Source organism: Eumetopias jubatus, unplaced genomic scaffold (assembly GCF_037043125.1).
Source record: "Eumetopias jubatus isolate StellerSeaLion01/CBP00866 unplaced genomic scaffold, mEumJub1_p1.0 scaffold_12, whole genome shotgun sequence".
Lineage (NCBI taxonomy): Eukaryota > Metazoa > Chordata > Mammalia > Carnivora > Otariidae > Eumetopias > Eumetopias jubatus.
The window spans coordinates 62768160-62787569 of record NW_028274818.1 but is presented as its reverse complement, the minus strand read 5'-3'; the positions used below and the strand labels follow the sequence as shown (position 1 = coordinate 62787569).

At 37.5% G+C, this 19410-nt stretch overlaps 1 protein-coding gene across 4 annotated transcripts in view; it reads left to right on the top strand.

Annotated features, from left to right (window-relative positions):
* Positions 1-19410, top strand: part of AKT3 (AKT serine/threonine kinase 3) — a 316408-nt gene that overhangs the window by 231828 nt on the left and 65170 nt on the right. For all 4 annotated transcript variants that reach the window (XM_088017172.1, XM_088017171.1, XM_028111550.2 and 1 more), the window contains 2 exons: positions 8410-8532; positions 16775-16903. In XM_088017172.1, the coding sequence (XP_087873298.1) occupies positions 8410-8532; positions 16775-16903 (252 nt within the window). The remainder of the gene's footprint in view (positions 1-8409; positions 8533-16774; positions 16904-19410) is intronic.

Below are 19410 nucleotides of genomic sequence, written 5' to 3'. Positions count from 1 at the left end.
CTATCACCACATTAATATATTTCCTGTTTTTATCATGTACACATATTTTCCATTTTATTTAATGTTATAAAATAAATACTCATTGTCTAGTGATTAATTATTTAGATATACTCTAATTTATTAAATCCTGACCAAATTTTTCAACATTTAGATTTTGTCCATTACTTAATCAACTTTGATTAGGTATAATCTACATACAATAAAATGTGCTCACTTTAAATATACAGTTACATGTATTTTGACAAACATATATATGCATGGAGTCCCCATTATAATAAAGATGTGGACCATTTCCATAGCCTGGAAAAGTTCTACCATGCCATCTGTCTCCCCATCCCCCACCCACACCTGGCCCGAGGCAACCACTGACCTCCCTTCTGACACTGAAGATTTGATTTACCATTTCTGAAATTTCTTTGAAATGGAGTCATAAAATATATGGTGTTCTGTTTGTGTCTTTTCCTCAGCCCAATATTTATGAGTTTTCCCTTTCTGTTGCATTTCTCCCTAGCTTGTTCCTTTTCTTGCTGCATCTTGATGCATTGCATGGCTATAGGAAGGTGTATTAATCTACCCTGCTCTTGGTGTACATTTGGATTAATTCCAGTTATTGCCTAATAACAAAGGGGATATGCACATTCATGTACCAGTTTTCTTTCCTCTTGGGTAAATGCTGAGCAGTATCATTGCAGAGTTTATAGTAAGCATGTTTATGTTTTTTTAAAAAATTCCAAAACTGTTTCCTAAAGTAGTGGTGTCATTTGATAATTCCAATATTGATGTTATGAGAATTCTGGTTATTCCACATTCTTACCAACACCTGGTGGGGTCAGTCTTTTTAATTTAGTTATTCTAGTCAGCATATAGAAGTGTAATATTGCTGTTTAAGTTCCATTTGTCTGATGATTAATGATATTAAATATCTTTTCACACACTTCTTGGCTGTTCAAATACATTTTTTGTGACCTCTCCCAATATTTTGCCTATTTATTTATTGGGTTGTTTTCTTACTGTATTATAAGAGTTACAAGTAGTTTGTGAAATATATCACAAATAATTTCTCCCCTACTGTACCTTGTCTTTTCATCGTCTCCCTGATATATATTGACAATAGTAGCTTTTAATTTTAAAGTCCCAATTTATCAATTCTTGTCGTTTCTGGCTTTTATTTTTTTGGTCTACTACCTAAGAAATCTCTGTCTACCCTAAGTCACAAATATTTTCTTCTAGGAACTTTTATAGTTGTACCTACAACATTTAGTTCTATGACTTATTTTAATTTGATTTTTATGTATACAGTAAGGTAAGGATTGAGGTTCATTTTTTTCCATATGAATATCCAGTTACTCCAGCATCTTTTGTTGGCAAGGCTATATTCTGAATGACTTTGACACCTTTGTCAAAAATCGAAGCCATATATTTGTTTCTGGACTCCCTGTTGATGTTCCATCAATTGATGTGTCTTTCCTTACACCAATACCATACTGACTTGATTATTATAGCTTTAAAGTATATCTTAAAATCAGGAAATATACTGTTGTTTCTCAGAATTGTTGTGACCCTTCTAGATCCTATGCATTTCCATATAAGTTTAGTGTCGGCTTCTTAATCTTTACAGAAAAGCCTGCTGGGACTGTGATGGGATTGCTTTGAGTCCATAGATCAGTTTGGGGAGAACGGACGTGTCGATAATATTAGTGTTCTGACCCATGCACTCAGTCTGTTTACTTATGTCTTCTCTAGTTTCTATTGAAACTTTTTATAGTTTTCAGTATATAGGTCTTGCATATGTTTTTTCAGTTTTTCCTTACATATTTCTGTTGTGTTTTTCATTACGAGTTGTTTGTTGCTAGCATATAAAACAATGGATTTTTTGTGTACTGCCATTGTATCCCATGGCCTTCCGAATATCACTAGTTTTATAATTTCTTTTTGTAAATTTCTTCGGAATTTCTATGTAGACAGGCTTGCTATCTGTGAATAAAGGCAGTTAACTCCTATTCCAATCTGTATGACGTATATATATTTGTCTGTCTGTGCCATATTTCACTTGGCTAGGAACTCCTGCACATGCCGAATGAAAGGAGTGAAGATCCTTGTTCCCACTCCTGGGGAGAAAAGAGATTCAGTCCGTCATTATTAAATGTGATGTTGGCTATACATTTTTAAATGCCTTTTATCAGGTTGAGAAAGTTCTCTCTTGTTCCAGGTTTTTTAGATTTTAGTATCAGTGGCCATTGAGTTGTCTTAAAAGCTGCTTCTGCATCATTTGAGATGATCATATGGTCTTGCCTTTTTTAGTCTGTTAATATGGCAAATTACATTGGTTTCAAATGTTAATCCAGTCTTTCATTCTTGGGATTAACCATCACTAGTCATGATATAGTATTATCATCTTTTGTCAGATATGATTTGGTCAAGTTTTGTTAAAGTCTTTTTACATCTATGGTTATGAGGGTTATTGATACTGTTTCATGTAATGTCCTTGTCTGGTTTTGTATTAAGGTAATGCTGGCCTCAGGTGATGTTTGGGAGGTATTTCCCCCTGTTTTCTGCAAGTATTTGCCTGAAATTGTTATTATTTCTTTTTCAGGAGTTTGGTAGAATTCTCTACCAAATTTGGGGGGGGGATTTTTTGAGTTGGTTTTTAAATACAAACTCATATTTAACTTAAATACAACTCATATTTAACACATTTTTTAAAAAGATTTTAAAGATTTATTTATTTAGAGAGAGAGAGAGAGAGTGGCCTGATTGTAGGAAGGGGGAGAGGGAGAGAGAGAATCTCAAGCAGACTCCCCACTGAGAGTGGAGCTGGACATGGTTCAATCTCATGATCTGGAGATCATGACCTGAGCCAAAAACAGGGTCAGACACTCAACCGATGGAGCCACCCAGACGCCCCTAACTTACCCCATTTTATATTCAGGTTAGGCTATGCCATTTTACATATTGTAAGACCCTTCCACCAGCACACCTTCATTTTCCCCCTTTAAGCTTTTGTGCTATTGTTAATACATTTTACCTTTACATATACTATGAATGCCACAGTGCATTGTTATTTTTGTTTTAAACCAGCACTATCTTTTGAAGATATTAAAATCATAAGAAAAGTGAACATGTATTTACCCACAAAGTTATGATCTGCAGTCTCTTCTTTACCTTGTGTAGACACAGTTTTTCATCTGGTACCATTTTGCATCAGCCTGAAGCATTACCTCGAACATATATAGTGCAATGTTTCTGATGATTTCCCTAACCTTTTGCATGTCCCCAAAAGGCTTTATTTTGCTGTCATTTTTGGAAAGCTATTTTAGCTGTGTATAAAATTGTACTTTGCCAGTTCTATATTTAATTACTATAAAGATGCCTCTCTTCTTTCTCCCAGTTTACACGTTTCTGACAAGACGTCTGCTCTCATTCTTTGTTCCTTGTCCTTACTGAGTCTCTTTACCACCACCCCCCGTCCTGTTACACTTTCCTTTTAGCACTTACTCTCAGCTATTTAATTATGATGTGCCTTGTAGGATTTTCTTCACATTTCTTTCAGTTGGTTTTTTTAAAGCCTTTGTGAATCTGTAGGCTTATACTTTTCATCAAATTTGAAAACTTTTTGGACATTATTTAAGTATTTTTTTCCATTCTTTCATTTCTCGTGTCTTATCCTGAGAGTGCATTTATGCATCTCTTAGCCTGCAGGATACTGTCCCATGATTTATTAATGCTCGGTTCATCATTTTCATTATTGTTTTCCTATCTTTAATTTTAGATTTTTTTTTCCTGTGTCTTGAAGTCTGTTTTTATCATTTTTTTCCTACAATGTCTAGCATGGTGATAATTCAATCCAGTTTTTCATTTTTCATCTAGGACATTAGACTTTATCTCTTAGAGTTTAATTTGGGACTTTTTTTTTTTTATATGTCTCCCATTTATTTCCTTATTATGCTCCTCTCTCTACCTTTTGAACTTTTAGACTATATCTTAATAGCTGTTTTATCACAGTATTCTGTTCTGTCATCTGTGTCACTTTCTGAGTCTATGTCTATTCATTTTTCTCCTAGTAATGGGTTTTATTTTCCTGGTTCTTTTTGTGCCAGATAATTTTTTTATCAGATGAGGTTGTTCTTACTCATGAACAGTGATCTTTCCCAGGCTTGCTTTTATGCTGAGACTGGCCACTGACCTTTGCTCTGACACTAATGTATTTGCACTACGGAGGCAGTAACCTCACGGGCTGTCCTGGGTGCCACGTCTCTTAGGAAGCCTTTCCATCCTGCCGGGCGAGGGTGCCAAGACTTTGGGCTCTGTGTGCGAGCCTGTGATCATTTCACCTCACCTCTTCCAGTGTCTCTTTTCCTGGCCTCAACATTTTTCTCACATACGTATTCTTCCTATTTGATGGATATTCCCACTGGATGCAGAATTTTAAGATACCATTTTGTTTTCCATTTAGCTGTTTGGATGTATTGTGGCATTGCCTTTTTGCTCTTATAGCCTCTGAGAGGTCTAGGATTATTCTTGTATTATTGTTCCTCTGTAGGTAATGTTTTTCGCCCCCCTCAGAGTTTTTAAAAGATTTTCTGTCACTGTTTTTTCTGCGATTTGAATGTGCTCTGACGTCTAATGTTCTGATTGTTCATGCATGTTTATGAGTTTTCATCATGTTGAGGTTCATAGAGATACGCAGATCTCTGCATTTATTATCTTTTTTCTCTAGACTTCCCATTTATTTCTACTTCTATTTTCCTTTATCTCTTCTTTCTGTTCATATGCTGTTTTTAAGTCAGTCTATTAACTCCATCATCCCTGCTGTTCTTAAGGTCTTTCTAAAGACTGATTTTTCTCTTGGTTATACGTCATATTTCCTGCATCTCCTTATGTGTAGTAATTGTTGATGGATACCAGATCATCGGAATTTTACATGAATGCCTGGATTTTGTTGTCTTCTTCGTATTTGTTAGCTTTTGTGGGTTTAACTTTGACTGTTTTGAAATGTCTGCTGAATGCCTGGTTATTCGGTAATGACACTGTTCTGACTGGTTAGAAATTGAATGTCTCTCAACTCTGAGTGAGCTCCGGGAATTGTTTGGCATACAGACCTCCATTCCTTCTCTGCTTTGTTCTCGCAGAGTTTAACTTTACGCACGCATTTCTCGTACTCCAAAGCAGACTGGACTGTGCGGATTTTGTGTAGCTTCTTCCTCACTGGTGTTTGTTCTGTCCTGCAAATGCCATCTGCCTCATCCTCCTCAAAATCTGCTTTTCACTCTCCAGCAGTGAGACCTCTGAGTTATGCTTGAGATCAATCCTTTCCTGCTGGTAATGTGTTCCACAAAGTGCCCTTGGACAGAAGTCTGGTGGTTTTAGGGCTCACTCATTAGTTTCTCTCTTCACAAAGATCTTGGTCCTGCACTGCCTGTTGTCCAATATCTGAAGAGAATTCTGTTATATACTTTTCCCAGTTACCATTTTTTTGTTTTATGTGTTTTTGCCCAGTTGTGTAGGGCAAGAGGGTAAGCCTGGTCCCATGAACTTTTTATCCTTATTTTCTAGTTTTTCAATTAGTTGAATATTTTATATTTAACTATGAGTTATATCAGAAATTTATTTTGATACAGTATTAGATGAAAATCTAACTTTATTTTTCAACATAGTATGAAGGCTGTCTTTTGCATTTTTTTCATATATACTGCTACAGAGAATATCCTTTCGTAGAAGACTTCTGCATTTCCTTTTTTTAAAAGGACATTTCTAGAAGAAGAACTATGGTCCTTTTAGTATCTATTGCCATTTGCCCTGTGAAGAGTTTCTGCTGTCTGCTTACATCCCAGCTACCAGTGTATAAAGATACTCATCTCCCGACACTTCCACTGAAATGCTATTTCTGGATATGCTAAATTGTCTCATTTATGTTTTTATCTTGCCTTCATTGATTATTATAAGGTGGCATATTTTCATGAACTGTATTCATTTGTATTCCTCTCATTTTAATTGTCTGTGTCCTTCCCCCTTTTCCCTTGTGTTTTAGTCTTTTATTTTTTATATGATTTCTCTAATCTGTATGCCATCTTTTTCTCTTCCTAGTGCCCAATACAGTGACTTTAAAATAATTAATGCTCACTAAATGGAAAGTTGGTTCAAAGCCAAAGTAGAAACTGAGAAGGAATATCCAGAGATTTAGGGAGAAAATCAGGAGAGAGCTGAATCACCAAAGCCAAGGAATATGTTCAAGGAGGAGGCCAAGAGCCAATGTCCTCAGGTGCAGACCAGGAAGAAGTGGAGTATAAATAGATCATTGGATTTGGCAACTAAGAGATTCTTGGTTATCTTAGCAAGAATCAGTTCTGTAAGGTAATAAGGGTAGACATCAGAGGACAGCAGATTGAGAAATAGAGTTCTTCTTAAGTATCATTTTTTTAGCTGATATTTTTATAGAAATTGGCTGGGAGACAAATTGAAGAATATGGTCTAAATAAAGATCTAGAAGCCTGCATGTATTATATTGATTTAGGGAGGCTCTATCTATGTCTTTTATAGAGTAGATGAGTAAGTAGTAGGCTTGACATTATTTTTATAAAATTTAGAAATATTGTTTATATTTTCACCCCATTAGAAGATTGCTATAAATCTACATAGAGATCATAGGGGTTCCTTCATCCAAGTTAGTGATATTTTGAATAAAGCATGGCAGAGATTATTCTGACCCAGAAATTTTTCAGAATGGCTTTACTGATGATCTATGCTTATTTCTACTTCTCATCCTCATTTGAATGGTAATGCATTAAGAATATTATATTTGCCTGTATAAAATGAGTAAATTTTAAGAAATATCTCTGAGTAATTGTATGCATTAGTTTGATTTTTGGCATACTATATTGGATCATTTGTAAGACATATTTAACATTTCTGCAGTCGGAATGCCTTTGATATTTGATGGTTTATTATAGCTTTAATTGACTACTTTTTTTGTTTCTTACTATTAACTTAAAATGATGATGGAGTTCCAATCAAGAACATCTTAGATTTGATAAAATATGACAAGATAGTAGAGAGCATTAGAGTTTAGAGACTATCTGCCAAGTATTTTAGTTTTACTCTAACTAGTGTTAAGCCAGTCTTTTTTGGCAATTGTTAAGTTATATTCCTTCCTGCTCTTTATTGTGATGGGTTATGCATAAAATGGGTTATGCATAAAATAGATCTTGAAATAATGATAGACTCTTCAGTGGAGGTGGAAAAAGGGAAGAAATCTGTCAGAAGAAATCTATTTTGTGTTGCCTAAATTATGATTTGGTGTGTGAGGAACAAATCTTGGTTAACCGTCATTCTTACACACTTGTCGGAGTGCTAAGAGTCCATAATCCATGTGAAGGTGTAGTTAATTGTGGTCTTGTAGTCAAGGATACACCGATTGATTGGTTCATTTCTTTATCCACAGACGTGTATTGGGTACCTACTGTGATACCTAGCAGTGTATCAGCACTGTCAACAGTCTTTCATTGTTCTTGGTGGATTTCTTAATACAGTGAGATAGTACATTGGAAGTCAAATCATACTGCCTGGAACCTGCTCCTTCCCCATATGTGTTGTTGAACTGAGATGAGATGGGCAGTTCCGTAAATGAGGAGCTGGCCTAAATGAAGAGTTGAGTGTGTGGACACAGTGAGCTCCCAGGAAATGCCTGTTGACTGCGGAGTGGTCTGTCCTATAGGTGATGAATAGAAGTGAAAGAGCGTGTGGTTTAAATGATTATATGAGGGGAGGTTGGTGTTGTGGTTATTACTGAAGTAGAACTATAAGGGGAAATAACAGGAGCTTCTCAGTCCCTTTTGGCCATTACTAAAGTGAAAACTTGAAGCATTACGGTTTGTCATTGTAGAAAACATTGATTGAAACTTTGAAAACATTTCTAGGGATCTGAGGAAGCAAGGACGGTTGTAGAATATAACAAGTTCACATCCATCAGTTTTAGCAAATCAGCAGTCCTTTCTTTGAAATCAAGTGTAAATCAAATAATTAAGTAGAAATACTACATCTCTGTTGTGTACATTTATTTTAATCATGTCTCAATGCCTCATCCTTGAAAGAGTGAAGCAACAGTATAGCAAGGGGGAAATGCAATCTGATGATGCATACTTTTTTCCTCTGGTAAGTGAAGGTTAAATGGGTAGCAAGCAGAATGCCTTCAACAAGATTGGTATATTGATTAAAACGCTGATTTAACAGCTCGCAGTCTCCCCTTGGAAACCTGGAGAAGATAAGCAGCAGCTGTGTAAAAGTGCTCGGTGCCCACTGAGAGCGCACCATCTATCATCACAATATGGTGATGGGAGGTGTTGCATGTTTGTGTTAATTTCCCCCACTAAATCAGTAATTATTACAATCCTGTCCCTGCTGTTTACCCTGCAGCTGTTTTTCCATTTGTCGAGAGAGCGGGTGTTCTCCGAGGACCGCACACGTTTCTATGGTGCAGAAATTGTCTCTGCTCTGGACTATCTACATTCCGGAAAGATTGTGTACCGTGATCTCAAGGTAAAAAAAAAAAAAGTAATCAAAATTTGTTTTTGCAGAGACTATAGGGACAAACACAAAGTAATTACAAAGTTACACAGTTTGGAGAAAAGCAGATTTAGTTGGGAAAAAAGAAGCACTCTGTTTAAGAATGTAGTTCATCGCATTTGACAGGAATTCCATTCACTGATACGTATATAGTTCCTTTATGTCTGAGTTTTTGACGTGCGCCATAATTTCTGCTTGACTGCTCTGACTTACCAATAATAGTTTTATTTTTCTGGAAATTTATGAGTAATGGTAAACATTCAATTAAGAGCCAAGTGACTTTGCCGGGGACATTCTAAAGTAGGTTTCATTATTACATCCTACCATCGACGCTGTGATGTGTTATGGAGAAACTTATCATATGTAAGATATTTATTGGGGGGAAATATTTAATTTGATTTTTGTCTTCACTTTGTGGTGGGTTTAAACACCTGGAGCATTTTAATATAGCCTTTTATTAATTCATTTAGTTTCCATTTCAAAAAGTGCCATATTGTTTTATGGGCAGTAGTGACTTGACTTCTCTGAGCTCCTTCCTGATGAGACCCTTGGAACAGCTCAGGGACTGACATACTTCAATGGGCTTCGTTGCCCATTGTCGCTTCTGCAACTGCTCCATTCCGCTCCTGCAGGGCGGTAGGTGCTTGAGCGCGGCTGGCTATGTTCTGATAAAACCTTATTTACAAAAACGAGCAGTAGGCTAGATTTCACTCATGGACCATAGTTTGCTTAGCCCTGGAGTAGCTCATAAAAGGTAGTGGTAATGCTCATGACCCTGTTTTGAATGAGATTGACCACGTTAAGGAAATGTGTACCCTGACACATTTTGAACACATTCTAAATGTGACTATCTTACTTTTGTAAAAAAGTAAATCATATAGTAATCTTGACTTACTAAGATTTGATACAGAGTTGCTGAATTTATTAAATATTAGTTCATTTAAAGTATGATTTGATTTGGAGAACTAGAAGTCTTGTATGAAATCCCATCTGTACGAAACATATCTACATACTGTAAAAGAAATCACACTTATCTCCTCACTCCCACCTCCTTTTAAATGCCTGTGGTTCCTAAGCTATCTATCTAAGCACTTGTCCAGGTTCTCTCTAGGGTGTTCTTATCATGTACCTTTATGCTGTGAATGACCTTAAGGCATAACCTCCTCGCAAAGTATTATTCTCTACGCTGACAATGAAATTTATAGTATGTATGTTTGTATAGCATATTTGCATTAAAGTTTAAAAGAAGCTATAAATACTATAGGAAAAATGAACTGTGCAACTCTGAACCACCTAGATCAGGGATGAGCAGCCGTCCAAATGCCAAAGTGCACCAGAGATGAATCCAGATCAACAGTATGATTATATTTAGCCTGAAGTCTTTATAACCAGGCATGTGAAAGAATTAAGCCTCTGTAGTTGATGTCTGTGTGGCCAAATAATCCGATGATGTTTACATGTCTTGAATCTAGATGTTTTTTAAAGAAAATAGTTATTTGGCATGATGAAGCTTAGTAAGTTACATGGCATTTCCAAACTTACTTAGAAATAGCTCTTCGGGGTGCCTGAGTGGCTCAGTCGGTTAAGCGGTTGCCTTCGGCTCAGGTCATGATCCCAGGGTCCTGGGATCGAGCCCCACATCGGGCTCCCTGCTCGGCGGAGAGCCTGCTTCTCCCTCTCCCTCTGTCTGCCGCTCTGCCTACTTGTGCTCTCTATCTCTGTTAAATAAATAAATAAAAATCTTTAAAAAAAAAAAAAAAAGAAATAGTTAGCTCTTCTCGGAGGCTGCTCTCCCCAAGCGTGAAGTGTTACGTTTTATGGATCCTACTTGTGGTGAAAAAAAGGGGAGGGTTTCTTTGATTTAAGGAAATGAGAATAATTTGGAGGTACTCAGTAACACATTCAAAATGCTTAGGCTGAAAGTAGGAACTATTAACCTAAAGAAACAAGGGAAAGAATGCCCATTTGATTGCCAGCCCTGATTAGAGAATGATATAATGGGGATGGTCTTGGTCAGTCAGTAGTCTTTGTTAATCATTTCTTCTTAAATGAATCAACATGTTGGATGTTGGTATATCAAAGTGCACTTGGTAGGAGTTTCATTGCCCTGTCCTTTCTGATGACCAAAATTCTTAAACAGCAGTATGTATAAATACCAGTCCATGTAGTTACCATATGCACTTTACTAGACAGTTAGGTGGTCTCTGCTCTCTTAAGTTTATTTTTTTTTTTAATGTAGAATTAGCTTAAGGCCTAAGTAAATATATAACACAGGACAGAAGCCACACGAATATACACCAAGAAGAATACATGTAATGTTAAAAGGCAAGCATTCAAATTTATACAAGTGTTATTTGTATCTGTAGCGCCCAGGATTTTGCGTAATAGAATGCAATCCTGTAGGATCCTGTAGGTGGGATCGTTGATATTTCAAGTTGGTCTGTACTTGACAGGTAGGTCATGGAAACCTGGAAGCCTAGCAGGTGACTTACTTGAAGTCCAGGACTAAGTTGGTGATATGCTCAAGATTATGGAAACCCTGAATCCTAGCTCCAGGCCCAGTGTCCTGCTCCTTACACCTTCTGCCTTTGTGGCGTTGTAATGAAGTCTCATGGGGGAAGGAATGCACTGGAGTAACTCCGGGAGATCTTTGTAAATCTAAAACTCGGATAAAGCTGCCAAAGATAAAGAATGGATGTTTTAAATATATTTATACCAGATACATTAAAAACGTCATCATCAGAAACTGATTTAGGTGCCCACTTTAATTGATCAGGCTCAGATTTGTCTTGATCATCTCCTTACTAATGACCTTATGTTTATTCAAACGCAAATCGATTTATCTTTGGAGGGAAAGCCTTACTTCATGTGCAAGTTAATTTAAGATATTTTATCAATTCATAGTTCCTAAAAAGTTGGTGTTCATAGCAGCAGATAAATTATTACACTTTGTTACACTTCTAAAAGTAAGTTTGCTTGGTTTATCAATATATGTCATAATACGAAATTCTGTTTTAGGAAGGACCCAGATTCCTTGTGATTTCTTAGGAAAAACTGGTATATCTTCATGATAGCGTCAAAATTTGAAGAAATCTCTTTTAAGATTTCGTCAGTAATGCAAACTATATTAAAATCTTCCTTTCTGCTTAGTTCTTACTTTGCAAGTGAAAGCTTTCTTTTCAAAGGCCATGCCATCCAAGTACAGATTAGGCTGAATAGGGACATATGCAAAAGTGCATATAAGGATTCTGGAATTCTTGAAGAATTAACTTCTCCAAGAGATTATAACAGGGCAAGGGGCAGAAAATCGTACATAAATCGCTACTACATTCTATTGGTGATTCATCTAATCTTGTTTTCTGCCTAATTAGAGAGTTTAATGGTTAATGTAACCATTTACGTTATTAACACGAGAAACCAACAGCTAGATTTAGGTAATTTCCAGGTCTCTGTGCCAGCACAAAAGGATGGGCTGAGAATCTTCTCAGCCTTCATCAGCTCCCTAGCGCTTGCCCCAGATAAGCCTGCAGTCTAACCAAGAGCAGGGTTCTTGTTGCTTTACCTACCAAGTCTCGAGACTCATCCCCCAGCTACAACTTCTAACCAATCACCCTGGATTCCCTCTTCTATAAAAATTTTAAGCCACTGCTATTAAGAACCCCTTCACCCTCTAAAATTACATTGTACTATTGGGCTGCATTCCTTATGTGTAGTCTAGTTCTTAAGCAGCCTGGCCACCTTAGTGGGGTCTCTGCCATTGTACATTATGAATCCTTTTCTAGCTTAGGCAGGTTGAAAGTGGAGACGTGTTTTCCTTCAGTATTTCCACACTCTTAACTTCAGGGGCATTAAGGTCCTGCAGGTTAACTTGTATGACATGTTGGCACTTTGGTAGCCCTAAACCTGAGAATGCAATATGCAGAGGACAGATTCCTGACTTCATTCTCGGGCCGGAGGCAGTCTGGGTATCGAACATTGGGTTTGATGTAACTGAGCCAAAATGGGGCGTAAGAGTGAGTGAAGGGGATTGTTCATACCTGCTCTGATAGCCATCAGAGCCCTTAGGAACTGCTGATTTCGTTCCTTTGGTGAATCACGGTGTCAGCCATTTAAATGAAATGATAACTAAGAGATATGTATGGTAGCGAGACACTAGAATGTGTGTCTATATTAGACTATTAGAGAGTATACAAAACTTAGCCAGCCTACCCAGCCTGGCGTACATCAGAGCAAAGCTTCCCAGCCTGCGCACCATAAATGGGTTACAGGTGAGCCCGAGCCATGGCGCCTCTGGGCCAGTCAGTTCTGGCTTCAAGCAGCCCGTCTGCTGATCCTGCTTACGCCCTACACATTTCATTTTTTATTGTACTGTGAAGTGCTGAGAAGCACTGTATTAAAGGCAGCAAGGATTTTTAGAGTTTAATTCTATGGGGCACCAGCAAGAACAAGAAGGAGCATAGTACTTTCTTGCTCTGATTTGTTGTCCACAAAGCACAGAGGGAAAAAAGATGTCAAAATCTACTATATTTTTTTTTGTATATACACTGAATCAAGACTGTCTATCAGGTAATGGCTGTCCGCTTCTATTGGGGAAAAATGTTGCCTTTTTTTATGGGAATTCTGTGAGGTATAGGTCTAATATTTTCTCTCTTCTCAAAGAATGAACTGTTAGAAAGCAACTCCCTCTAACTGGATAAAGAGTAAGCATCACTCGAATTTTTAATATATAATCTTTTCTCTCAAACCTCCTATTTGACTTCCATGGCTTTTGCCAGTGGATGCATCCATGGAGAATAAACATAATGCCTGCTCTCAGTCTTGGAAACTAAGATTGATTGGAGGTAAAAACAGATGGATTTGGAATTTATAAATGGAGAGTACCTGAGCAGTCAGTGACACTGTGCATTGTGCACTTTGCAGCCAACCCAAGCAAGAAGGACAGACATGAAATTGAGGAAAGAGAACCAAGGAGAGATCATGTGTAAATGTTTTAATTTCTTCTTGACACAGAATGTGTGACTAAATCTCCTTTAGTGTTAAATGCACAGAGGAAGTGATTTCCAGGTGATTTTGATCCGATCTAAGCCATTGATCTGCTGTGAAAAGACTTCCAGGTGATTCTGTGCATCTTCCACATTCGTTAATCACAACGCTGATGGTTCTTAATATTTTACAGAAACTTTGTTATGCATCTGTGTTGAATTATTACTTATTTTTAAACAAGACTGGATGTTTAGTTACCCCCAATTTATCCTTATACAAGAGTACGTTTGGGGATATCCTTTCTGTAAAGTGATACAGCTCTGACTTTTTTGATTCTTTTTGATGAATAAGTTGTTTTTGTCAGTTGCGCTCGGTAAAATGACATTTCAGGATGTCCAGAGAGCAAAAATAAATGATGGGAGAAGGTGGACACCATGAAAAAACTGGCTCAAAAATTAGGAAGTATTTGTGTTTTGTTGTTTTATTCAATAGAAGTTATTGCATATTGACAGTATTTTTAACAAAGTCACTGAGCTGCTCAAAGATGCTCATCTCTTTGGGATTGTTTAGATCACAATTTATTAAGAAAAAAAAGGATTGCTGTTTGCTTTGAAAAGTTATTTAGGTTTTAGTTCTCAGGAAGTTCCATTCCTGAACTTTCCTGTGTTGTCTCGAAGAGCACACACCATTGTGATAACTTATAATTCAGCCATTAAGCTCTCCATGTTTAATAAAGATCAGTACATTTATTGAATGTGTGCGGTGTGTAAAGTTCCGCATTCAGTATCTCTAATTCTCAAAGCAGCCACGTTGGATGCTACTGTTATTTACCTCTGTTTCATAGACGAAGTTGAGAGACATAGAAATCAACAACATGCCCAAAGTCTCACAGTGAGTAAGGGAAAGCTTGAGTTGACATATGCATTCTCTGACTTGACTCCATATTTATAAAACAAGTAGGAAGACCAACTGTCCTGGTTTGCCCCAGACTTCCCCAGTTACAGAACTTGTAAGTCCTGCATCCTGGGAAACCCCCTCAGTTCTGGGCAGACTGAGACTCTTGGTCATGTTCACCCTGTTCCTTTTTCCAACTCTCTCCTGCGTCTCAGTTCCTTCCTCATCCCTCCATCCCTGGCATCTTAGAGCCGAGATAGGAGGCTAGAGAACAAGGTGCAAATCGGGATTTTAAAAAATATACACACTTTTTGGTATTAAAAAACAGTGTTTTTTAAAAAACTTCTGTCTCCATTCGCTTCCTGATAGCCTTGTCAAAATGTAGAGAAATGGTGCATGCCATCATGTTTCCGTGAATACTTTCCAGTGCATATAAAGCATATAGAGAGGAGTGGGAATGGAATGGACTATAGACGGCATATTCACGTTCTCTTCAGTACTATTATGTATTATTTGAAGTTTTTATAAGAATTTTTATGTATTACGTTAATAAAAGAGATTTACTAAATATTTTTAAAAGACCTTTCAGCATTTGAAGAATTTAATTTGGTTTTGTTTTTATATAATATTCATATATTGAAACAATATGCACATTCTTTAAAATGAAGAGAGCAGAGCATTTATATTTTCATTCAGCAAAATAATAGACTCTCCCGGTATATACTTCTCAGTAGAGAGAGAAAAGGAGGGTGTTTCTGAAAGAGAAGGCGAAAGGATAGACAACCAGAAGCATAAAGAAAAGAAAGAACAAAGCAGGGAGTGGTGGTCGGAAGAAAGGGAAGTAGACAGAGAGAGTCTTTCTTGATGTTTCTGACTGGCTTCAGTATTCAGGCCCGGTTGCCATCTGTGTAAATTAGGCTTGATTTTTAGGTTCCAGTTAGTAGAGGAGCGTAAGGAAGATGCATGGTATCTGAATTTAGATAAAATAAAAGAACTTGTATTTTTGAAAGGTTCAAAATATATTTAGGGTTCGTTCACCTTCCTGTAGACCAGTGAAAAACTCACTTCACCGAAGTCTGTACAGTTCATGAGACGTGTACTGAGCATTTAGTTCAGCTAGTACTGTACCCAAAGACAGGTCTGTTCTCTTTCCTTCAGTGAGCATTACCTCCTTAACTGTATTTGGTTTCTTGCGTATAAGACTTTGGATACTGTGACATATCCCATTTTCTATGATTGATATCTGTTTATATTCTTATATGGAGTTCTGTTTTGAAATTGATATTGACTTCAGAGTTCAGGTAAGCACTGTCATATGTCATCACATGAAGGAGAGTAAGTCTTCACTCCTTAAATAAGCTGATTGTCATTTTTCCTGCTAATACATTTTTCACCTGTGTTTCTTGTGTATGTGTTTCTTGTATGTACCTTTAGGTTACATCTAGATGACTGAGCAAGCTTAGGAGCCTTGTCTATATAAGGCTATAGGATCACAAGCTAGACCTCATATGTATCTTTGTGTGATGATAATCATAAGGTTGGGTTCACATTGGGAGGAAAAGATCAGTTATTGTTGCTATTTTTAATTGCATTGATTTTGCACAAACTCCTTTCCCTCTTACATTTTATAATTTTCACTTGAGGCAATTGATCTTGCTACTTGGTTAAATCTTTAAAATTCTCTTCGGTGTTTTTGAATTAATGGGTTCAAAGAGATTCCAGTTTTATAATATTTGTGCTATATATTTTCATTAACTGTTGAGTGTTTGACTTTGATATTCTTTTTCTTTTTATGTTTAAAAGGGTTGGTATTTCTTTATTACAAAGATCTTCAAAAGAGGATATCGCCTTACCTTACAAAATAAGATTTAGGTTTGATTTACAACAACCACCAAAAAACATTTCTGTAAGTGAATATTTTATAATAGCAATAGATTCCCAAGAGCAATTGTTGAAAACCATCTGTATATATCTAGAAGAAGATGCTCGTCTCTTTGGGATTGTTTAGATCACCATTTATTAAGAAAAAAAAAGAAGGATTGCTGTTTGCTTTGGAAAGTTATTTAGGTTTTAGTTCTCAGAGCTTACACAATAGTGGCTCTTACTCCTGTTGGTTTAAAAATCAATAATTTTATCATCGTGAAGTATTTGATAAAACATATTTCTTTTTACACATGAGTTAGGAAGCTATAGGGTTTGTAAGTGCTGCAAGTTCTATTAACTACAGCTATGTCCTCTTTCCAAAATACCTTACTCAGCATTCAATAATTTTTCAAAACAGTATTTTCCTATTTTTGAAAACTATAAAACAAATTATGTCATTTTTCTTACTACACAGTTGGAGAATTTAATGCTGGATAAAGATGGCCACATAAAAATTACAGATTTTGGACTTTGCAAAGAAGGGATCACAGATGCAGCCACCATGAAGACATTCTGTGGCACACCAGAATATCTGGCACCAGAGGTACGCTATGCTTTCATTCGGAGGAAAAATCTAATATGGCCATATGTTTTGCAAAAAGTAAACCATTTAGCATTAAAAAACATTGCGGTGTCTACTGTGTCTTATTATTAATTCCAGTATAGTTAACATGCAGTGTTATGTCAATTTCAGGTATATAATATAATGATTCAACATTTCCATACATAATTCAGTGCTTATCATGATAAGTGGACTCTTACTAATCCCCATCACCTATTTCACCTGCCCCCCCCCCACCTCCCCTCTGGTGATCATCAATGTGTTCTCTAGAGTTAAGAGTTTGTTTCTTGGTTTTTCTCCCTCTTTTTTTCCCTTTGCTCGTTTGTCTTGTTTCTTAAATTCCACCAACACAAATCACATCTATTTTGCTCTCACTTGTTTAGCATGGGATTATAGAGCAAAAATATGTAGCAATTAAATTTTATGAGCACAAAGGTCCTAACTTCAGTAGAGTAAGTCAATTTTTATGTTTTGGCCACATACATTTTATTTCTTGATTACGCCCATTTTGATTCATTTATTTAACTCAAGTAATTGAATAGCATCAGCAGGAATGTTTGCAGTTTTATAAGCCATCTTGGATTTTCCTTCGAAACAAAGAAACAATGATAATTGACATTCGCAGTGTTGTGGATTTCCATACTTCATTATTGGAAAGTATTTTATAGGGAAAGGTAATGAAAGGACAGTAGCTACATCTTGGAATTCATGCCAAAGCAAGTCCCAACCAGTGACCTCCCCATAATTCGTTAATTTGTTTATTCAACAAATATATATTACATACCTCCTATGTATTGGGTATTTGTCTGAGTGATGTGGTTACAGGAGCAAGACACAAAAGACCCCGCTCTCTGGAGCAAAACAATAAAAAGAAGTAAATACCCTAATGTCACCTAATGACTAGGAGGGCCAAGGAGAAAAATCTGAATAAAGGGAAGGGTGTGGTGTGGTGGCTATTTTAGATAGAGTTCAAATTACTATGGCCTTGTAACAAAGCACTCCAAATCCTAATGGTGAAAAAAGCATTTCATGTGCCCTCTGGCTCAGAGTCAAGAGTAGTCTGGGGACAGCAGGGATGCCTTATCTCTGCCCCACAGCCTGTGGGGCCTCAACCAGAAGGACTTGCCAGCAGCGGGTGACTGTGGCTGGAGGCTGGCACGAGGAAGCATCCTCACTCATCTGTCTGACGGTCAGTGCTCCTGCCCGCTGCTACCCTGACTGGCCGTCACCTGTAGCCTTGACCGAGAGCCTCAGCCTCGCTAGGTGGTCCAGACCTCTTCGGCCTTGGGTTCCACAAGGGAATGTCCTGGGGAACGAGTCACAGGCTGTTTCCCCTTGTTTCATTTTGTTTTGTTTTGTTAGGGTTTTTTGTTGTTGTTCACATAGTAAACCATTAAGAAATGTTTTATTAGTTTTTTGCGAAGTCCTTTTCAAAGTATATTTTTAATAATTTTATTAGAGTTCAGGCCACCTACCATAACATTCAGCGGTGGTTTTTATTATGCTCACAGAGTTGTGCGACTGTCAGCACCGTCTAATTCCAGAGTATTTTCATCACTCCGACAACAAAACCCATACCCATTAGCTCCTCTCCCCCCAGGCAGCCACAATCCACTTTCTGTCTCTACACATGTGCCTCTCCTGGACATTTCCTATCAATGGAGTCCTGTGATAGGGGGCCGATTGTGTCTGGCTTCTTTCACGTTGTAGGTTTTCAAGATTCATCCATGTTTTTAGCATTTTCTTGGTACTTCATTCCTTTTAATGGCCAAATAATATTCCATTGTATGGATATGCCACATTTTGTTTATCCATTCAGCAGTCGACGGACATTTGGTTTGCTTCCAGTTTGGGGCTGTAATGCTGCTGCGATCGCTCGTGCATGCGTCTCCTTTTATGGCCTGGTTCCAGGAACCACACATCGTCTCTGTCATAGGCTTCCTGGTTAGGCATTCCGAGCCAGCACCGGTTGAAGAGGTAGTGACGTCGAGTCCCCCTTCCCCGTTGTAGTCAAGACCATGGGAGACAGGAGATACTGTTGCAGCTACCTTTGAAGATATGGTCTTCTACGGACAGGATGTGCGGGGAAGTGATGGTCGACCCGACAGCTGAATGCTAAGAAGGAGGCAACTATTGTGGAAGTGGAGGGGACGAACTTTCCAGACACGGAGAGCAGTTAGTGTAAAACCCTGAGGCAGGAATGAGCCCAGTTCCACCCTCAGACTCTGAGAAGGTTGGTGTGGCTGGAGCCAAATAGGGAGGCGTTGATCTTTGATGGATGGGTATTAGCTTATTGAACATCTGCTGTGTATGTGCACTGCATGTTTGGAATGACCTTTTGCGATAGCATCCCTGATGGTTTTTTTAAAGGTGAGGGGACTAAGGATCAGAACTTCTTTTTAATGGAGTCTGTACACCACAGGGATTTGCCAGAGAGAGGATCAGGAGTCTAACTAGGTCCATCTTATACAGGCCACTCTTCCTTTTTT